Source organism: Cnephaeus nilssonii (assembly GCF_951640355.1).
Source record: "Cnephaeus nilssonii genome assembly, chromosome: 21".
NCBI classification, from domain to species: Eukaryota; Metazoa; Chordata; class Mammalia; order Chiroptera; family Vespertilionidae; genus Cnephaeus; species Cnephaeus nilssonii.
Genome location: NC_137092.1, coordinates 1,504,893 through 1,525,997, shown reverse-complemented (window position 1 = coordinate 1,525,997; position 21,105 = coordinate 1,504,893). Strand labels below are relative to the sequence as shown.

General features: G+C 56.4%; 1 protein-coding gene across 1 annotated transcript in view; it reads left to right on the top strand.

Moving 5' to 3' along the window:
• DPYD (dihydropyrimidine dehydrogenase) overlaps positions 1–21,105 on the top strand; it is a 362,324-nt gene that overhangs the window by 328,148 nt on the left and 13,071 nt on the right. The window contains exons 19-20 of the mRNA XM_079761319.1: positions 1,417–1,559; positions 7,292–7,471. Of these exons, the coding sequence (XP_079617445.1) occupies positions 1,417–1,559; positions 7,292–7,471 (323 nt within the window). The remainder of the gene's footprint in view (positions 1–1,416; positions 1,560–7,291; positions 7,472–21,105) is intronic.

Below are 21,105 nucleotides of genomic sequence, written 5' to 3'. Positions count from 1 at the left end.
AGTATACCGTTTTTAGCACTTGATGAATCTGTATTGTATCAAAATCAAACTCGCAACTCCTTGAAATTCTTGATTTGCTAATATTTCTTCTGGATGATGCTACAACTCTTTTTTTTTTTAAATATATTTTATTGATTTTTTACAGAGAGGAAGGGAGAGGGATAGAGAGTTAGAAACATCGATGAGAGAGAAACATCGATGAGCTGCCTCCTGCACACTCCCTACTGGGGATGTGCCCGCAACCAAGGTACATGCCCTTGACCGGAATCGAACCCGGGACCCTTGAGTCCACAGGCCGACACTCCATCCACTGAGCCAAACCAGTCAGGGCTATGCTACAACTCTTAACAATTAGACCGTCCAAGTTCAGTTTCTAACCAAGTTGTTATCCACTTCATTCATTATATCTTAATTAATGTCAGCAAATTAAACTGCATTTTCTCTGTGTACACGCGTGGGCGGGCGTTAGGACCCAGTTTCTGCCTTCCTGCTACCCGGAGCCGTCATCGGGACGTTTATGTGGACTCGCGCTGACGATAGTCGTGTGGCAGTGGCTGTCCCAGACATCACACGCTTGGGGGGCGGGTGGGGAACAGAATTACACTCACTGATTAAACCTCCAGTTACCCAGCATTAGCATATGTTCTACACTCTCTTGTGCACTAACTTTCTTTCCTCGTCAAGGGCTTAGTCATGCAAAGTGAGGCTCCGTGAACTGGAGTTCTCGTGTTGTCATGAAAACCCGTGTCTGCCGGTTTAGAGCATGGACCTGTGGATTCTCAAAACTTATTTTTTTTTATTTTATGTATTTATTTGTTTATTTTATTATTGATACTATTACAGATGTCCTTCCCCCCCCCCCCCCGCATATCCCCCTTTAGCCACCTCTACCAGATTCTCAAATTTAAAATATATATATATATTGATGTTTGACCTGCCAGCATGGCTCAGTGGTTGAGCATCAACCGATGAACCAGGAGGTCACGGTTGGATTCCCGGTCAGGGCACAGGCCTGAGTTGCGGGCTCGATCCCCAGTGTGGGGCGTGCAGGAGGCAGCCACTCCATGATTCTCTCTCATTGATGTTTCTACCTCTCTCTCCCTCTCCCTTCCCCTCTGAAATCAATAAAAATTGAAAAAATTGAAAAACCCGGTGCCTGAATGTGCCATGCACTCTCCTGCACATCACTGTAGTAAATCAAATTGCATGTGCATCTGTTGTATGCGAGGTCGCTATACCCACTTGCATCACATGTCTTCATGCCATCGTAGTCTCGACGTTCCTAAAATAAACGCCTCCTTTAAGGACGGACAGACTTGGGAACATAGCGATGTGTGCCTGTTCCATGTGTATGTCCATCACAGGACGGCATAGCCAGTGGTCAGTGTGCTAACCATCGACCTCTCTCTCCTGCAGGCACGGCCATCCGGCCCATCGCCCTGAGAGCCGTGACCTCCATCGCACGCGCTCTGCCCGGATTTCCCATTTTGGCCACGGGTGGGATCGACTCGGCCGAGAGCGGCCTTCAGTTCCTCCACAGCGGAGCATCCGTCCTGCAGGTATCACTGGTGTCCGCCCCCCGTCCTCCCGTGTTCCCAGGGGCTTCGTGTATTTGAAGTTCTCCCCTAAGGGCTCAGGCCAGAATGGCTGTTGGTGCCATTCTAAGTATTTCTCTGACAAGAAAAGAGAAATGTCGGTGCCTCCCGCGGGCCTCCCTCCCTGCGCGTTTCCTGTCATGACGCTCGGTTTCGTGCCCACAGTTCTGCTCGGATGTGCTGTCCGTTCCTGATCGCTCTCCCCAATTAGTTTTGAAACGACGCTGAGTTTTGGCGTAGGATGATAATGGAGTTCTGGGGCGTGGCCACTCGTGTTTTTGAACGGCCTCTCTCTCCACCTTGCGCCTATGATCCTTATTCTGATGGATACTAATGAGACTTACAGATGTTTCCAGGCTGTGTGGAGACCGGTTCTTTTGACATGCGCTGCGTCTTTCTGCTTTGGAGCAGTGAGTTCTTTTTGCAATGACAGCAAGCCAAGCCTTAGAGCCTGGTGTCCCGGCGCTCACACCGGTGTGCACAAGTCTATTTACCATCGGCCTCATGCTTGGTCGTCACCCCGCAACTTAGTCACAGCAAACTGGGCCCTCCGAGGTGACCTTCCCCTGAAAGGACCCAGTCCTCATGCTGGTCCTGGTGTTTCTTTGTATCGTGTGTGTGTGTGTGTGTGTGTGTGTGTGTGTGTGTGTTTCATGGCATCAGAGTTACAGTTCAGTTCAGGTTTGGAGACAGAGACGTGAGTTGTTACAGATTCTAATTACAAGTTAAAAGTCATCTCACTGTAGGAAATTAAAAATGGAGACAATTACAGAAACATGCCATTTGAGAGAAAAATGCATTCTGGGAAAAACAAGAAAATCCCCCAAATAGGAAAGCAAGTCACTTCTCAGCAGCCCCGGTAAATCCAGGGCGGATCAATGGCATGCAGCTACTGCGCTACCAGGAGAGCATTAATTTGCAATTATGCCGTGATCGGCTCCTGCACGGGCCAACCATTGACACACTGACCTTTTGCTGAGAAATTCTGTGGTCGTTATTTTTTTAAATATATTTTTATTGATTTCGGAGAGGAAGGGAAAGGCAGAGAGAGATAAAAACATCAGTGATGAGAGAGAATCATTGATCAGCTGCCTCCTACATGCCCCACACTGGGGATCAAGCCCACAACCCCGGCATGTGCCCTGACCGGGAATTGAACTGTGGCTTCCTGGTTCATAGGTCGACGCTCAACCCCTGAGCCACGCCGGCCGGGCTCCATGGACGTTATTTTAAGTGGAGCGACAGGGAGGCAACAGGAAAGCGCAGGTCCCATTCAGGCAAAGGCATCACTCCCCACGCTCGGGGAGCCTTTGCACTGTGTCCCAAACAGTCACGTGATGGAGCAGACTGAGCCTGGGCGGGGCGTGGCCGCTGGTGCGCGGGGTGGACGTGCTGAGCCTGCTTGAAGGTGGCGGAATGATGCTCGGGGAACGACAAATGCCCCCAGTGAAGCATAAGATGAAGCAGACCTTTCCTAAACGCTGCTCCCGCCGGGGAAGACGTGCGAGACTGGTCCGCGTGAGTGCGTTAAACATGCACGCTGAGCCGCCCGGAGGTACAGGTTCATGTCCCAAAACCACACATTGTTTTTGAAAATATATTTCTATTGATTTCAGAGAGGAAGGGAGAGGGAGAGAGAGAAACATCCACGATGAGAGAGAAGCACTGATCGGCTGCCTCCTGCACGCCCCCTCCCAGGGACCGAGTCTGCAACCCGGGCTTGTATGTTTTTAAATAAAGTAAATAAAAGTCTCCTAAACGTTTCCTTCTAAGGCAGAACAACCCTGAATGTATTAGCCTTTAAAAACAGGCTCATCCACTGGTTTCCCTAACTGGTCTTCTTCAGATATTCAGGAAATGGTGCCTTTCTGTGGCGTGAGGGGTCAGGTCTCCCGTCCATTTAATGATTTTGTGGCTCCTGGATCCTTCGAAACTTTCAGACCCGATTCCCGGAGCTTGAAGCGTGCAGAGTCTCCATGAAGCACCTCCCACCCCCCCACCCCCGTTCACTGACCCCGCCCACATTCAGGAGGGAAGACAGGGCTGCTGTGGGCCTCAGCTGCTGAACCTGACACGTCTGAACCAAGTACCCAAGCCGGTCGTGGAGGTAACATTTGGGGCACGCAAACATAGCCTTCATTTTCCCCAAATCCATTACGCCGTGTTTGTAAGACAGCGGAAGGTCATCGGACTAAGATCAGAATGTGTCAGACCTGCTCCGTCCCACAGCGACAGACCGTCAGCTGTTCTCCTCGTTAGCGCCTTTCCTGGTGTGGAACCGGATAGGGTTTCGGTTGTCATGCTCTAAGGGCGTGAGCCGTAATCTCATTATCATCTCCCCCAGTCAGTCAGTGCAGCCTGGATATTAACTCCCTCCTAATGCCACCCGGCCCCGTCACGTGTAGGAGGGGAGAGCAAAGTCCCGTGACCACAGTGACGCCCGCTGGAAATCTCCGCCCGGGAGCTCTGGCCGGACCCGCCAGGCCTCGCACGGCCTGGTCCTGCAGAGGGAGCGGAGACGGTGTTGCACATTCCTCGGCCGGATGCCTCCGAGACACAATGAGCACGAGCAATCAGGAGAGTCTAAAAAGCAAGGCCGTCCAGGGCACTGCGGGACATCCCATGATGCGGTAGTTTCCCGCATCCCAGCTTCAGGACATAAGCCATCGCTTTATTTTCAGCGTGACATGTTACAGACAAGACTGAAAAGAAAAAACACATAAAACCCTGCATCTCCCGTATTTATCTCTTCTTTAACTCATACGCATAGTCGAAATCAGTCATTTATTTGAAGCCCACTGTACGTAGATTTGTGGGGGAGGGGTGGGATTGTCAGGTTTGAGTTCATTCTCGCAGGCCGAGCGATTGAAACTCATCCCTTCTCGGTCGGCACCTCCCAGCTCCCCCGCGCACCGTGTGATAAGCTAATTGTTTACAACATAAAAGCGGGCGTTTTGGTCCCCGGGCTCTACGTGGTCCCTGATCTTCGACGTTAGCCAGCGTGGGAAGAAAGAGCCCTGGTTTCCCATGAAGACGCACAGTGAGGGAAGTTCCCGCCCGTGAGCGAGCCCCCTGGGCTCACCTGAGGGCAGCCGGCAGCCATCTGGCAAACAGCAGCTCTTCCTGGCGCTCCTCCCACTGGCTCTCCCACCAGCCTCCCGAGGAAGGCTCCCTCGGCAGATGTGGAACAGACAGCGTCCCGGGGCTGAGCAGGCGGTTTGTCTGGGAAAAGGAGGGGGTGGCCCAGAGGCCTGGCTCAGAAAGGAGGGTCTGTGGGACGAGAGAATAGATGAACGTGTGGGTCGCTTTTGAGAAATAAATTTTTTTTTGAAGAAATGATATTTTAAAATTGCCTATTGAGCCCAGCCAGCATGGCTCAGTGGTGGAGCGTCGACCTCTGAACCAGGAGGTCACAGTTCAATTCCCAGTCAGGGCACAGGCCCAGGTTGCAGGCTTGATCCCCAGTGGGAGGCGTGCAGGAGGCAGCCGATCCCTGATTCTCTCATCACTGATGTTTCTCTCTCTCTCCCTCTTCCTTCCTCTCTGAAAGCAGTAAGATGCCGGTTGGGCTCACCCCTAGTTTTCTAAATGTGGAACATGGGTGTTTTATTCGTGAATTGTACCGAGCAGTGCCGTGGGTATGGAGCACCCAAACCTCAGAGGGGCTGCTGTTATTTGAACGATTCCCTCAGCAATGTGTGCTGTCCCCCCTTTTCCAAGGGACCCCCGTCACCACGCAGGGGTTGCACAGTTGCTTTGCACAGACAGACGCCTTTGATTCAGTGTGCCTGCAGCACCGGTGAGAATCCAGGGCATGTGCTACACCTCTGAGGGGACTCCCGGGTCCCCCTAAAGTCACGCCTTACGGGGCCACCTGATCCCTGGCCCCGCTCAGGGCCGGTCCTGCTGAGAACCAGGGCCCCTGCTTCCGACAGCGGGCTGGGGGCCGTCGGTGCTGCCGGGATCCCGAGATGGCACCAGCTGCCCTGCTGAGCAGGAAGTTCACCTGCCGTCACCACGAGGAACGTACAGGTTTCACGGAGCAAACGTGTGAGCCTCTATTAGGACCCAACCGGAGCTGTTAGACAAACAGTGAAGCGATGTCATACGACATACCCCGGCCAGGAACAGCAGCGTCAAGGTTAGAGTTTTAAAGGGAACGTTTACCTTTGAGAGAGCGAGAGTCCGGGGCAGGCGGGGCGGGACCTCTGAGCACGCCCGTCTCCTGAGCCTCGCGTCCTGGGTCCGAGCCCATTGCCAGCGGCGTGCTGACCCGTGCGGTGTATTCTGCGTCTCATGACTGTTTCCTCAGAAAAGGACCTTGTTTCTTCAGACGGGACTTACTCTCTAAGCAGGGCTTCCTTAAAGGGCCACGGGAATGTCGCTGGAATCTTAGTAAAAATCGAGAAGGAACGGACTTGGCAGACCTCCTTCCAAGTCCCGAGGCGATTCCCCCACCGGTGCCCGGAGCCTGCGGTTCCCAGCGTGGCCAGGACGCTTGTCACAGATGCAGGGTCTTGGGCCTCACGCCAAACCCACGGGCTTGGATCTGCCTCTGGATCAGCTCCTCAGAGCGTGCACATGGATGTCACCGTTTCAAAAGAGACACCCAAGTGCAAGGTCCCTGCCCCGGGAGTTCTGTCAGGAAGGCGAACGTGTGCTCTTACCGACAGTGAAGATGAAGTTACTCGCTCTGGGGAGGGGGAGAACAGTGCCACCTCAGCCTTAGGATGATCAGACTGGCGGTGGCTCCCAGGGGCCCCGACGCAGCGTGTCGTCCCGGCCACGCGCAGCGGCATCTGCTGGTCTCGCCGCCTCCCCCAGGCCGTGTCCCTCCACGTACTCAGCGTGGCTCCCAGTTACGTGGAGCACAAACACCGTGGAATAAAGACCACACGAGCCCGGACAGTGGGGCTCAGGGGTTGAGCGTCGACCTCTGAACCAGGAGGTCACGGTTCAATTCCCCGTCAGGGCACAGGCCCGGGTGGCGGGCTCCATCCCCAGTGGGGGGCGTGCAGGAGGCCGCTGATGGATGGTGATTCTCATCATGGATGTTTCTCTCTCCCTCTCCCTTCCTTGCTGAAATTAATAAAAATGTATATTTTTTAAAAAGAGCACACAGAGGAGGTGGAAATCTCGCTTCTTCCCGCCTTGGGCCCACGGGGCTCTCCCGCAGTTGGGATGCACCACGTCTAGTTTCCGGTTACGTCAGCGCCGCTTGGCGGAGCCTCCCACATCCCAGGTGCGCCCTGTGTGTGCAGTGAGAGAACTCGTGGCTTTTGTATCTTCTCCCTGAAAATAACCAGGCTCCTGGGTGCCCGGGCCGACACTCTAACCACCGAGCACCCGGGCCAGGGCCAAAGGTCCTTCCTCCTGTTGTGCCAGATCTGACTCCTTGGAAATTCCGCCAGTTGGGTCTCAGGTGGAACAACCCCGTGGTGTCCCTGTGCCCAGCGCCCAGCGCACGGCACAGATCCCAGGTGTGCAGTCTGGGGAGTTTGGACGCATCAGGCTCATATTCCTCGTCCGTGCAAGTTCTGGTGCCGTGGCGCCCCTCCCCCCCCCCCATGCCCACCTGCGGGCGTGACCCGGCGCCAGCCTGGAGCGGTGCCCGGCGCACAGGTGAACCCAGTGGAGGAGATGAGAGCGGGGCCGTGGGGCGAGCTCGGTCTGACGCCGCCCGCTGTCTCCCCCAGGTGTGCAGCGCCGTCCAGAACCAGGACTTCACGGTGATCCAGGACTACTGCACGGGCCTGCGCGCCCTGCTCTACCTGCGGGCCATCGAGGAGCTGCGGGACTGGGACGGGCAGAGCCCAGCCACCCCGCGCCACCAGAAGGGGAAGCCGGTCCCTCGCATCGCTGAACTCGCGGGAAAGGTAGGTGCCCGCCTCTCCAGGTGGCCCCAGGCCTGTGCCCGCTCACTGCCCCATCAGGTCTCGGTTCCCTGGCACCGTCTCGGGCACAGAAAACCCGGTGCCCCGTGGGGTGTGGTTTCCACAGGAGAATCGTGCCAAAGAGGCCTGGTTTCAGCTATGCGACGGTTCCCAGACGTGTTTTTTTTGTTGTTAATCTTCACCCAAGGGTATTTTTCCATTGATTTCTAGAGAGGGAGTGGAAGGGAGGGAGGAGGGGGAGAGACAGACACATGGATTGGGGAACCAGTAACCCAGGTACTTGCCCTTGACCGGGAAATGAGACCCAGACCCTGCTGTGTGTAGGCTGGTGCTCTAACCACTGAGCCACCGGCCAGGCCCTGGCTTATATTTTTCTAAAACCAATGCAACGAGGTCCTATAGGAGAGAAAGCCGGGGTGTGTGCGTGTGAGTCCGCACTGGCTCTGGGATGGCTGCCACCTCCCCCGGGCATGGAGGCCTCTTCATTCTTCAAGACGCTCTGGCAAGGACCCCTCCCCTCTCTGTTTGCGAGATAATCAAATCACTGGGGCCAGGAGGCCGGGAGGAAGTTTTTAAAATTAAAATCAAATCAGTGTCTTTGCAGCTGCCTCTGCCCTGTGGTCAGACCTCGGCTCAAAGGTTGTGCCCCCCACTGCTTCCCTCGCTGCTGTTTTCCCAGAAACGTACCGTGTGTTTACATTTTGCATAATCTGGTGGTTTTAGCAGGTCTGGTCTAAAACCACATGCAGCATTCCGCCTGTGTCCCCTTTGTGTTACCCTGAATAGACAGCCATCGACAAAGACGTTTCTCCAGCCCGAATGAGGGGAGGGGAAAATGATCATTCGTCGTCTTTTCAGCTTGTCACCACATCAGTAATTAACTTTGTGGGGGGGGAGAGAGAAGCAAGTATAAATGATTCTTTAAGGAAGCATTTAATAATTCAGATGGGTCTTAACTTGAAACAGGTCACCTGAGAAAGAAGGGGAAATAAAGCCCAGGAGGCAGGGCTGGGCACGCAAAGGAGAGACCTCCCAGCACTGGCTTCCGTGGAGGCATCGTGTGCCCTCCTGGCAGCAGCCAGGCGGTGGCTCCTCAGAGCAGGGCCGTCTGCTTGCCGGTAGGGTGGTGAGGACCGAAAGGGAGAGAGCGCACATCATCTGCGTGGGCTCTGGGGAAGCACAGGGCTGAAGGGTCCCCTGCGCAGCCACACAGAGGCTGCGGGGCATGAATATTTATGATATGGTAATTAGCAAGACTGAGCCCACGCAGCCGGGTTGGTGTCACTCATCGCATGATCGTACACTGAGGGTGCAGTATGTGGATGGGGCCTGTGCTTGCCTTATCAGTGGCCGTCCGTACCTGGAGGCCGTTCATCACTAAGAAAAACTCATAAATAGCGTCACGCTCGCTCAGGGTGGAGCTCTCACGTAAACTGTTTCCGCCGTGATGCTGTTGATGGTTTAGGACAGTGGTCGGCAAACCGCGGCTCGTGAGCCACATGCGGCTCTTTGGCCCCTTAAGTGTGGCTCTTCCACAAAATACCACGTGCGGGCGCACACGTACAGTGCGATTGAAGCTTCATGGCCCATGCGCAGAAGTCGGTTTTCGGCCTGGGCGAGTCTATTTTGAAGAAGTGGCGTTAGAACACTCAAGGGGCCAAAGAGCCGCATGTGGCTCTCGAGCCACGGTTTGCCGACCACTGGTTTAGGACCGTCTGTAAAGGCGTGGCCTGGAGTTCAGTGGGCGCATGCGAGGGGGTGGCTCTATGCCGTTGGTCTTAGAAGGACTGGTGCCCTCGTGTCCAAGCTGGTGCCCAGGCAGAAGGTGGAGGTGATGGAGACCCTCATGTCAGTGGCAGGGGTGGAGCTGGATGTTCTGATCGCTGGGATCTCCACACAGACTTGGTTTGGCAAGCCGAGCCTTCATCAGAGAATAGTTCGGTGTCATTTTCAGCATGATGGTGTGCTTAACAAATTTTTAAAGGTGGTACCTGTGTGATTAGATTAGCGATTTGTTTCTCAGCCCTGGGAGGAGGCGCAGACGGATGGTCCATAACAGGTCTGCGCTCCTGGCCCTGCGCGGCTGACAGGCCTGTGGCCCTGGGTGATGGGCCCCTTTGGTGCACGTTCCTGACAGTGAATCCAGGCCCCCTGGGCCCAGGGGCAGGTGTGTGTGTGTGTGTGTGTGTGTGTGTGTGTGTGTGTGTCAACGAGGCAGCTGCAGGTTACAGGGTCAGCAGCTGCCCTGTGGGGTCCTTTAGCAATGCCTGTACGGGCCTGGACCAGCAGAGGGGTCCATTAGCAATGCCTGCAAGAGCCTGGACCAGCAGAGGGGTCCATTAGCAATGCCTGCACGGGCCTGGACCAGCAGAGGTGTGGATCCATTAGCAATGCCTGCACGGGCCTGGACCAGCAGAGGTGTGGGGTCCATTAGCAATGCCTGCAAGAGCCTGGACCAGCAGAGGTGTGGGGTCCATTAGCAATGCCTGCAAGAGCCTGGACCAGCAGAGGGGTCCATTAGCAATGCCTGCACGGGCCTGGACCAGCAGAGGTGTGGATCCATTAGCAATGCCTGCACGGGCCTGGACCAGCAGAGGTGTGGGGTCCATTAGCAATGCCTGCAAGAGCCTGGACCAGCAGAGGTGTGGGGTCCATTAGCAATGCCTGCAAGAGCCTGGACCAGCAGAGGGGTCCATTAGCAATGCCTGCACGGGCCTGGACCAGCAGAGGTGTAGGTCCATTAGCAATGCCTGCACGGGCCTGGACCAGCAGAGGTGTGGGGTCCATTAGCAATGCCTGCACGGGCCTGGACCAGCAGAGGTGTGGGTCCATTAGCAATGCCTGCACGGGCCTGGACCAGCAGAGGTGTGGGGTCCATTAGCAATGCCTGCACGGGCCTGGACCAGCAGAGGTGTAGGTCCATTAGCAATGCCTGCACGGGCCTGGACCAGCAGAGGTGTGGGTCCATTAGCAATGCCTGCACGGGCCTGGACCAGCAGAGGTGTGGGTCCATTAGCAATGCCTGCACGGGCCTGGACCAGCAGAGGTGTGGGTCCATTAGCAATGCCTGCACAGGCCTGGACCAGCAGAGGTGTGGGGTCCATTAGCAATGCCTGCACGGGCCTGGACCAGCAGATGTGTAGGTCCATTAGCAATGCCTGCACGGGCCTGGACCAGCAGAGGTGTGGGTCCATTAGCAATGCCTGCACAGGCCTGGACCAGCAGAGGTGTGGGTCCATTAGCAATGCCTGCACGGGCCTGGACCAGCAGAGGTGTGGGGTCCATTAGCAATGCCTGCACGGGCCTGGACCAGCAGAGGTGTGGGGTCCATTAGCAATGCCTGCACGGGCCTGGACCAGCAGAGGTGTGGGTCCATTAGCAATGCCTGCACGGGCCTGGACCAGCAGAGGTGAGGGGGCCATTAGCAATGCCTGCACGGGCCTGGACCAGCAGAGGTGTGGGTCCATTAGCAATGCCTGCACGGGCCTGGACCAGCAGAGGTGTGGGTCCATTAGCAATGCCTGCACGGGCCTGGACCAGCAGAGGTGTGGGTCCATTAGCAATGCCTGCACGGGCCTGGACCAGCAGAGGTGTGGGTCCATTAGCAATGCCTGCACGGGCCTGGACCAGCAGAGGTGTGGGGTCCATTAGCAATGCCTGCACGGGCCTGGACCAGCAGAGGTGTGGGCCCATTAGCAATGCCTGCACGGGCCTGGACCAGCAGAGGTGTGGGTCCATTAGCAATGCCTGCACGGGCCTGGACACAGGAGCACAGGTTTCACAATGTGACCTGCCACTTCCCGAGCGGGTTCGTCCGCTCTGGGCCCTGGGCGGCTGCTGACCTGTAACCTGCAGCTGCCTCGCTGACACGCTGTCACCATGCGGCACTGGCACTGTTCTGCAGCATCCCATCATGCTTTTCAAAACGATGCTTCCTCATTCCTCCTCGCTCATGAAATTGACATCTAATTGACAAGCGCAAAGGGCATTATTTCCATTGTCATCTTCATGAAGGTGAGTGGGGAGGCATAATTCCTTGCACTTCATCAAATATACTACTTTAATCAAAATGTGCCTTATTCATATTAATTCTGTTCTCAGAACTTGTACAAAGTGCTTTCCTTCTTACGCATAACTTACCCACATTAATTCTGCTGTTACTCTTAAGCTGGAAAAAAAGAAAAACAGGATTTTTTTTTCTTGTTCTGGGTGGGGATTGAGGATCTATAAAGAAACCATTACTGTGGCGTGTCAGATAAAATTAGAATTCCAGTCCCGTCCTTGAACGCATCCGCTATCCTCCCTCCTAAGAACTCTGTAAAATCAGCAACGCTTATTGCAAGCCAGCGAGCTTTGCTCCTAATCCCGATTTTATGGAGAAAGGCAAAACCTCTCTTGGTAATTCTGAGCTATGCCCTGAGATTCTCCCTGAGAAAAATATGTATTTGTTATATTTCTGCCTGAGCCCCATCTGCCCACTTGAATAAAAGGAGTATTAGGTAAAAAGATAATAATTTTCTGGTAAGTCAAGGAGTCAAAAGAGTCATTTTGATCAAGTAAAGAGTCACCACAAACTCTAATCCTATTCAGGTCTATGCCACTTTGTCCTCATCTAAGATCTGAGAAAAAATTACATGTCCACTATTTGAAAGTTAAAAAGGGGATCTGTTTTACCAAAAGACAAAAGAGAAAAAAAATCCAACGAGCCCTAATGAGGGGGTTGTTGTTGGCTTTCACTTGACATGGACCATGACCGCTATTGAACAGCTTTACCCAGACGCTGGCATCTGAGGAAGACGGGCGAGAGGGCCCCAGTGCAGGCTAGCGGGCGGCGCCACAGGGAGCCACGCAGCTCCCTGTCCACACGGGGTACCACTCTGTCCTCTTCTCCTCAGAAACCGGCTGCTGTCTGGTTGCCCATAGCGACCTGGCCACCCTCCTCCTTTCCAACTCTCCCCTCTATTTTATGCTGTGGAGATGCTGGAACGCAGGTGTATTAGGACTCAAACCCGTCGCCTGTGCTAGTGTGTGCTCATGGTCCCAGGCGGCCCCTAGCCACGTGTCCGAGGAGCTGTGACTGCCACCCGCCTGCACAGAGAACCTGGGCCACGGCCCCGCAGCCCTCACCATCCCCCCGCCCCGTCCTCACACCCCTGTCCGCTCTGACCTACATGGTGCCCAGCTAACCCGTCCACACCCTGCCTTTTGACACGTTGTGGCCGGACCTCTTTAAAGCACTTTGCTTGTCTTCCCTCTCTATCAACGTTATGCCATTTCATCTCAAACTATAGAACCTTCTAGGTCCTTTGCGGGCAGTTTTCTCTGCGTGTGCCCAGCCCAGCTGAGCTCCTCAACGTCCCCCATCATTTCAGGGCCGTCAGCAGGTCCTCCTTCAGAACATCAAGGTCCCCCAGTCCTTATTAAGGTGGCGCCGTAGGCATGAGGCACCTTCTTCCTCGCACAGGTCAGGTGCTGGGAAACCGTCTCTGCTCACGGCCTCTTGTTTCTAACTCACTGGTCGGCCATCAGAGTCAGATTTCTTCTATCCCCCCACCCCCACCACCACCACCCCGGTTCCGTGCCCTCCTGCAGCCCAGGGCTCAGCGGTAGCGATTACCCAGCAGCTGCAGAAGCGCTCCGCATGCGTTAGCTCACAGCTGCTTCCTGATGTCACCGCAGCTCAGGGCCAACACGTGTCCCTGCCCACGGCGGTCCTCTGACCTCGGTCTCCCAGACCCACTCCCTGAAACCGCGAGCACAGCTGGGCGGGAGCTGAGGGCCGGCAGGAAGCTGACCTCACCTCGCTGGGGAGCCAGGGGCCTGGGGCAGCAGCCGTGGCCACCGCCACTCCTCGTCTCCACTGGGGCCACCGAGCGCGCGGAGGTTTTGCGGCAGGTGGGGGAGGGTGCCAGCGGCGGCGTGCGGGAGATTAGGCAGGTACCCACGCTCCCCCCTCTCCTGCCTCCGGCTCCTCCGATGTCTGCCTGCTCACACGCTTGAACCGTTATCTCGGACGTTTCGGTGGGTTAATTAAATTCTTCTAGTGTTGATGCCAAGAAAGCCGGAACGTTTTCCACTGAGACCAACGCTACTCAAGGCAGGGCCCGGCGGGGACCTGCTCAGTAACACTGCCACGTGTCGCAGGACTGCGCACAAACACCCGAGAGCTCTAATGAGCTGGCAGTCAAGTGCCGGGGAGGCGGGTTCAGGCCGCTGCGACGTTCCCAAATCTAACCCTGCTTCTGAGCGAGGCCCCGGGGGACACTCAGCCGGGCAGCAGGCAGTGCGGAAGGGCAGGCGCAGCGCCCAGCGCGAGTATGTAGCCTGCGCCCTCTGAGATGGGGGCCGTGTGTGTGTGTGTGTGTGTGTGTGTGTGTGTGTGTGTGTGTGTGTGTGTTTCCACTTGGAACCATTAATGAGAGGCACGCCTGATTCCAATGAGCAACAAGGGTCATTTCTCCGGGCCGAGCGGAAGGCATCACTGGGGCGGCAGGAGTCAAGGTCCAGAGAAGAGTCCTTGTTGAGAGCGGCCGTTGATTAAGGGAAACAGGTGGCGTCAAACGACAGGCCCTCGCGCACCCACTCCCTTGCCCAGCTCCTCCCGCGTCCCTTTGGCTCCTGGCTCCTTCCCTCACCGAGCCGGGGACGACCCGCCTGCGATGCTGTGTTCCTGGTGCTTCATCTGCCTCCGGGGGATCCCACGGAAGGGGAGGAGCGGGTCGGGGTCATGGCCTGGTGGTGGACACATTTGTTTCTGTCATCCTCACACGGGGCCTTGCACATCCCCGTGGTTGAGGTGGCCTGGCCTCAGGTTAGGACTGGCATTCTCCCAAGAGGAGGGCAGCCCTGGGTAATAACTGAGACACGTGGGCGAGGAAAACCAGAGGGAAATGCTTCGTTACCGTTAGAAAGTGCAACAGAGCACCACAGCGAGGTGCCGCTTGACACCCACTCTGATGGCTAAAATGAAAAAGACTTGACAACATCAAAAGTTGGCAAGAATGTGGAGCAACGAGAATTCTTGTCCTGTGCTACTGGGAGTATAAAACGTCCCAGCCTACTTTTCTAGTGACTTTTTCAATTGATTGTTAGAAGAGAGAGAGAAGCATCCATTTGCTCTTCCGTTTTTTTTTATCCATTCATTGGGTGCTTCTCATACGTGCCCTGACAGGGGATCGAACCCACAACCTTGGCGTATGGGGACGATGCTCTAACCAACTGAGCTACCCGGCCAGGGCTACAACCATTCTGAAAAATTCTTCTGCACTTTTTTTGTAAGACCCAACACTTCCACTCCCAGGTATGGATCCAGGAGAAATAAAAGCATCTCCGTCAGGTTAGAGATACTAGGTGAGTGTCAGACACATTGTGCTGAGGGAAAGGGGCAGACAGGGAAGAGCAGTCACCGCCGCCCTGCACGTGGAGTCGGTGCCAGAAAAACAAATTGATGGCGTTCGAATCACAGCCGTGACCAGGAGGATGACGGGCAGAAGGCAGAGGGAATTTTCAGGAGTGAAGCAAGCACCCGCGCCTTCATTAGGGCGACAGCCCCTGGCTCTATTCATCTGCCCAGGCCCTCCCAGCCGAGTCCTCACAATCTGCGTTGTCCTGCGTGTGACAGACATAAACGCCTCACCTCAACTTCTTTTGTGTAAGCGTCTGACTGGGAAAGGAACTGGAGGACGAGCGTTCGCGAGTGTGTCTAGGGACAAAGACAGACCTGCCCTGCAGACATGCTGAAGACCGGTATTGATGCCCCATAACTTTTCCTAAGGCGGCTTTGGGGCCGGAGCCCTTGTGAATGTAACGGCCGGGAATGAAGAACCGAACCGGTACCCAGATCAGCTCTTGGCTGGAACCGGATTTGAGGAAATGGACGTCTCGGGGCATAAACAAATGCGCTCCCTCTGCCAGCTCGCGGCGGCTGGGTGTGGGTCTGGACCACGCGGGCCCTGCTCTGCGCCGGGGGAGGCCGGCCAGGCCTCGGAGCAGGTGAGGCGGAGACCGGCAACATCTGGCTCCGAGGGGAGCGGCGGGAAGGGACCGGCACCCGTGCGAGTGCAAAGCTGCTGCTTGGGGCGGGAAGTGTGATGGGTCCTTCGTTGGCTTCCAGGGAGGGGCTTGTAGATCAGCTGTGCCCGCAGCCTCTGGGAGCACAGCCTCTGGGAGCACAGCGGGGAGCACCACGGGCCTTGTCCGGTGCCCGCAGCCTCTGGGAGCACCGCGGGCCTTGTCCGGTGCCCACAGCCTCTGGGAGCAGAGCGGGGAGCACAGCCTCTGGGAGCACAGCCTCTGGGAGCACCACGGGCCTTGTCCGGGGAGCACCGCGGGGAGCACAGCGGGCCTTGCCGTGGCTCCCGGTCAGCCCTTACCCCGATGGCGGTGGAGTGTCCCAGGCAGGCTGGGCTCCTGGCCCCGTGTCCGCCCACCTTTATCTGAAAAAGACAAATACTTTCCTGACACTTTCTTTTTTGTTGTTGTTGATTGAAGGTCAACTGCAATGGAAATTTTTTTTAATCTTTATTGTTGGAAGCCTTACACATGTCCCCTTTCCCCCATTGACCTCTCCCAGGCCGCCCCCGCCCCCAGGCCTTCACTACCCCATTGTCTGTGTCCACAGGTGATGCGTATACACATACACGTTTATTGGTTGATCTCTTCCCACCCACCCTCCCCCGCCTTCCCTCTGAGGTTTGACAGTGTGTTCCATGGGTCAGACACGTGACAACACGTGGAAATATGAAACGTGAAAAGCCTTGGGTTGCAGGAAGCATGAAATTTGGAGAAGAGCAGTAAAAGCAAATGGGAAAACACGTCCCAGATATTACTCCACCTCCCACGGGTCGACCAGCAGCACCCCGCCCGTGTCCGTGGGCTCCGCTGTCCCGACCACGTACGCGTGCCCCCAAGTTGGGCATCACCTGTCACTGCGAACCCCACTTCGTCACCAGGTCTGAGGGCAGCCCAGTCTCACTCAGCTCCTGCCCCACCCGCTTCTGGGGCGCCCCAGGCACAGCACCTGACCTCCCCGGGACGAGGCGCCTCCTGCGTGCGCACCTGGACGCAGGCCCTCACGCTGCCCTCAGCCTGGTCCGCACGCAGCCCCCACACCCGCATGTCACCCATGGCTCCGTATTGTCCCAGACATGATAAGGACGGTCTGGGGGGGTGGGGGGTGGGGTGGGATGCAGGATCGCTGTGACCCTGTCTCCCCCTCGGAATCGAAACCCTGTTCTGCACAGCAGCTCTGCGCATTAGGCTCCGAACTAGTTGGATTACCGTAGTCATGCAAAATATAGAAATAAAAAATTGGGGTGTTATCAGCTCTCCCCGCACTGAGCTGCCAGCCACTCGGGGCCCGCCCCTCCGCTGCCCCTGCGCGATGACAGGCAGCATTAAAGCCAGGTGAGTACTGGCTGATTGCAGAGCCCTCCGCCCAGCTCCAGGCCGCTCCGCGGGCGCCTTTTAAGAAAAGGCTCCTCCGGTGCTTTGAAGGGTTTTCGGGGTCATGTTAAGTGCACGGCCGAGGGGCAGGGGAAGGGACCTCGCAGCAGAGGAACTAGGAGGGCGTCCAGCTGAGGGTGGGTAGCAACAAGACACGTTACCCTTAAAGTCCTACTTTATCGGCAGGAAAACAACAAAAATCACCTAAATATGCCCGACTGGCGTGGCTCAGTGATTGAGCGTTGTAATTAATACTTCATCCGTAATATCAAATCAGGCCGGAGAGTTACTTCTTAAGTAGCAAAAATGCTAATTTACTCCCCTTCTGTTTTTAAAATATATTTTTATTAATTTTTATAGAGAGAACAAGGGAGAGAGCGGTAGAAACATCAATGATGAGAGAGAATCATGGACTGGCTGCCTCCTGCATGTCCCCACTGGGTATCGAGCCCGCAACCCGGGCCTGTGCCCTGACCGGGAATCGAACCCTGACCTCCTGGCTCCTAGATCGATGCTCAGCCACGGAGCCACGCTGGTCTGGCTCCTCTTCCTTTTGGTGGGAGAGGCTGAAGAGGCTGAAGAGGCCTCTGTATGGAATACCAGGCAGATTCGGATACGAAGCTGCTGTCCAACTTCATGAATTCGCTTTTGCTGTTAAGTCCTTTCACGGGATAACCGAGTATGTTCCTGAGAAAGTTGTTGCTCTAAAACGCACTGCATCCCTGCTGTGCTTGTTAAACACAGAGCAGTGACCTAGAGCAGGGAGCTGGGGACCGGGGGACCTGGATGCTGACCCTGCCCGTAGCCAGCTGACGGCACAGTCGCAGCACATCTTTCTGAGCCTCCGCTTCCTCACGGGAGAATGGAGACAGTTAAATCTTCCCCCGGCGACGTCACAGAACTCACAGGGAACCACAGCAGATGGCACGTCCTCCCTGGATCGGTGGGGATCTGTTCTGAGACCCCCAGGGGATGTCTGAAACCACGGGTGGTACCAAACCCTACCTAGGCTGTGTCTTTCCTCTAAACACGTGACTTTCACTTAAAGCACTTAATGGCTTCTTTCTAAATACATGTACTAGAGGCCCGCTGCCTGAAATTCATGCACTCGGGGGAGGGAGGGTCCCTCAGTCTGGCCTGCACCCTCTCACAGATCGGGAACCCTCGGGGGATGTCTGACTGATGGCTTAGGCCCGCTCCCCACTAAGCCGTCAGTTGGACATCCTTAGTGCTGCCGCGGAGGCGGGAGAGACTGCCGCCACTGCCACAGTGGTCGCAGCTGTGAGCCTGGCTTCTGGTTGAGCGTCTGCCCCCTGGTGGTCAGTGTACATCATAGTGACCCGTCGTTCTGCCATTCGGTTGATTTGCATATTAGCCTTTTATTATATAGGATTTTTTTAAATTTTTTAAAATATATTTTATTGATTTTTTACAGAGAGGAAGGGAGAGGGATAGAGAGTTAGAAACATCGATGAGAGAGAAACATCGATCAGCTGCCTCCTGTACACCCCCCACTGGGGATGTGCCTGCAACTGAGTTACATGCCCTTGACCGGAATCGAACCTGGGACCTTTCAGTCCGCAGGCCGACGCTCTATCCACTGAGCCAAACCAGTTAGGGCATATATAGGATTTTTTTAAATTGATTTCAGAGAGAAAGGGAGAGGGAGAGAGAGAGAGAAACATCAATGATGAGAGAGAATCATGGATCGGCTGCCTCCTGCACACCCCACACTGGGGATCGAGCCCACAACCTGGGCATGTGCCCTAACCGGGAATCGAACCATGACCTTCTGGTTGGTTCATAGGTCGATGTGCAACCACTGAGCCACGCCAGTCGGGCACTGACTGGCTTCTTTGTGGCAGCATCACTACTCCTGTGCTTTGGGGCCACGATTAAGTAACAGGGGGACCTGAACAGAAGCCCTGTGACACCTCCACTGAGTGCCTGATTTGGGGGGGGGGGTGTCTGTGGGGTGGACGCCGGACAAAGGGACGATTCACGTCCTGGACCGGGCAGAGGGGATGGCGGGAGCTCCGAGCCTCAGGGACGCTCGTGGGTGGCAGATGTGGGGAATTCCTGCGTCCGGCATCCAGGTGATCTCCCAGAGCCCCTTCCCCAGGTGCCCCTTTGTTGTTTTCTGCGTGTGGGCTTCTCTCTGAGTCACGTGGTCCCTGACGGGGCCGGCCCTCTCCTAGCACAGCCTCAACCTCTTGCTCTGGCAGGCAGTTCCCCGGCTAGTCTCCCTGCCAACGCGCTCGTTCTAATTCCCGAGAGGCGCTACCTCCTGCAGGAAGCTGGGCTCCGTCCCCAGCGAGGTGACTGCTCTCCTGGACAGAGAGCGTCTGGTCTGCACCCCAGCAGGCCCCCTCCGTGTGCAGCCGCTGGTGGGCGTCAGCTGGTCCTGGTCTCTGCACCTTCCCCTCGCGCCCTGATGACACGCCTCGCGCACCGTGCTCTCCTGCGCCCCGGTTCCCCCTGGTGCCCGCCGGTCCCCAGACGCAGGCTCGCTGAGACCCGTTTGAATGAGTGGCCACGAGAGCGGATGGCTCCTGAGGTCCCCTCCGCAATCCGTGGACTCGTGGCGCGACTTTACGGGGAGCGCATTGGATAGATGGAGGCCGAAAGCAAAACAAAGCCCGCACTGTCCACGCACACGGCCTCACGCAGCAGGACGTATCGTCCTCCGCGCCTGTGGGCATGGCCAGCCGCACCCCCCTCGCCAATCCAAGGGCCTCCGGGGGGTGCAGGCTGGTGTGCTGTGAAGGACGTTGTGTGCCTGTAATTTCCGCCTCGCCCTCACTCCCAGCGGCGTCCTGGCTGGAGGGACAGTGGACGGCCACTGCTTCCTGAGGACCGTGCCTGTCAAGTGGAAACCCCCACAGTTGTCGCCTGGTTTTCGTAAGACAGGCTCCCACGGCAGAGCGCGTGTCCCCACCCCGCCCTCCTCCCCGAGGTTCCGGCTCATCTAGAAAGCAGACCCGCCACAGACAGGCTGAGAAAGCACACAGCCCGGGGAGACACCCGTCCCCCCGCGGAGCCGCTGGAAGTAGGCAAGGGCAGCACCTGAGGCGCGGGGTCATTGGGGGTGGGGGGGTCGTAGTCCTGGTTTTTCCCTCTGTCTCCGGGGGTTCTGCACCAGACGCCCTGTAGCCTGGAGTTTGAGGTTTGCGTTCCCAGCTGGTGGGCGCCTGTGACCGGCTGCGTGTGCAGGTCGGCTCTGCAGCAGCGGCCACAGCGCCCTCGCCGGCCCGGGACAACCACGCCTGGTGCGAAAGAATTTTTAAAAAATCAAGCAATGCTCCCCTCGCCACCCCAAAACCACGTCATCGTTTCCTGGGCTCTGGGTTTGCTTCCCTCGGGAAAGCGGACAGCTCCCCGGGCCTTGGCCGGGCGGATGCGGAGGGGCGGGCTGCAGAGCTTCGTGCTGCTCACAACGCCCCGTCCAGAAACAGCCTGGCGCACCTGTGACGCGACAGCACCTCCTTTTGCGGGCTGCCCGGCCTGTGATCGCCCGGCCCACATGGCTCCCAGACCATGCCGCACTCACCCCCCTCATTAAAGTGGCCACAGTTCACCGGTTCTGTCGCCAGAGCGAGTGCACGCGGGATGAAGTGCGATACAGCAGAGGCCGCCGTCCGCAGCGCCGGAGACAGCGGGGAGCCGCTTAATGAGGCCAAGTGCGCGGCCCCCGCACCTCGGCGCCGCCACGCCTCCGAGCGGGTGGCTTGCTTCCCTCCACAGGCCGAAACCTTTGGTCTATTATTTTGTGTTTACGCACCTCGAGGCTAACACACATTTTAATATGCTGCCCACGGAGGGGGAGAACATCAGCCGTTAGGCGAGAACATGTGCACTCCCTGTTAAATTAATGACGAGCGAACACAGAGACAAATTTGGGTTTTCATATTTAATTACCGCGCACGGCAGCATGCCAGCAAGGATAAATTGCGCGATTCTGATGCTGCATTGTTGTTTTTACATCTTCTCCTATGAAGGGTGCATGCTTGCCCCACCACCACCACCGCCCGGGGCCACACTAACCTCCCTCTGCACATCCTCCTCCCCTCCGCGTCACCCATCTCCTGTTGTTGTCCTCGGCGTTACTTCTCACCTGAGGATATGCTTCCATTGATTTTTTAGAGAGAGTGGAAGGGTGGGGAGGGAGAGAG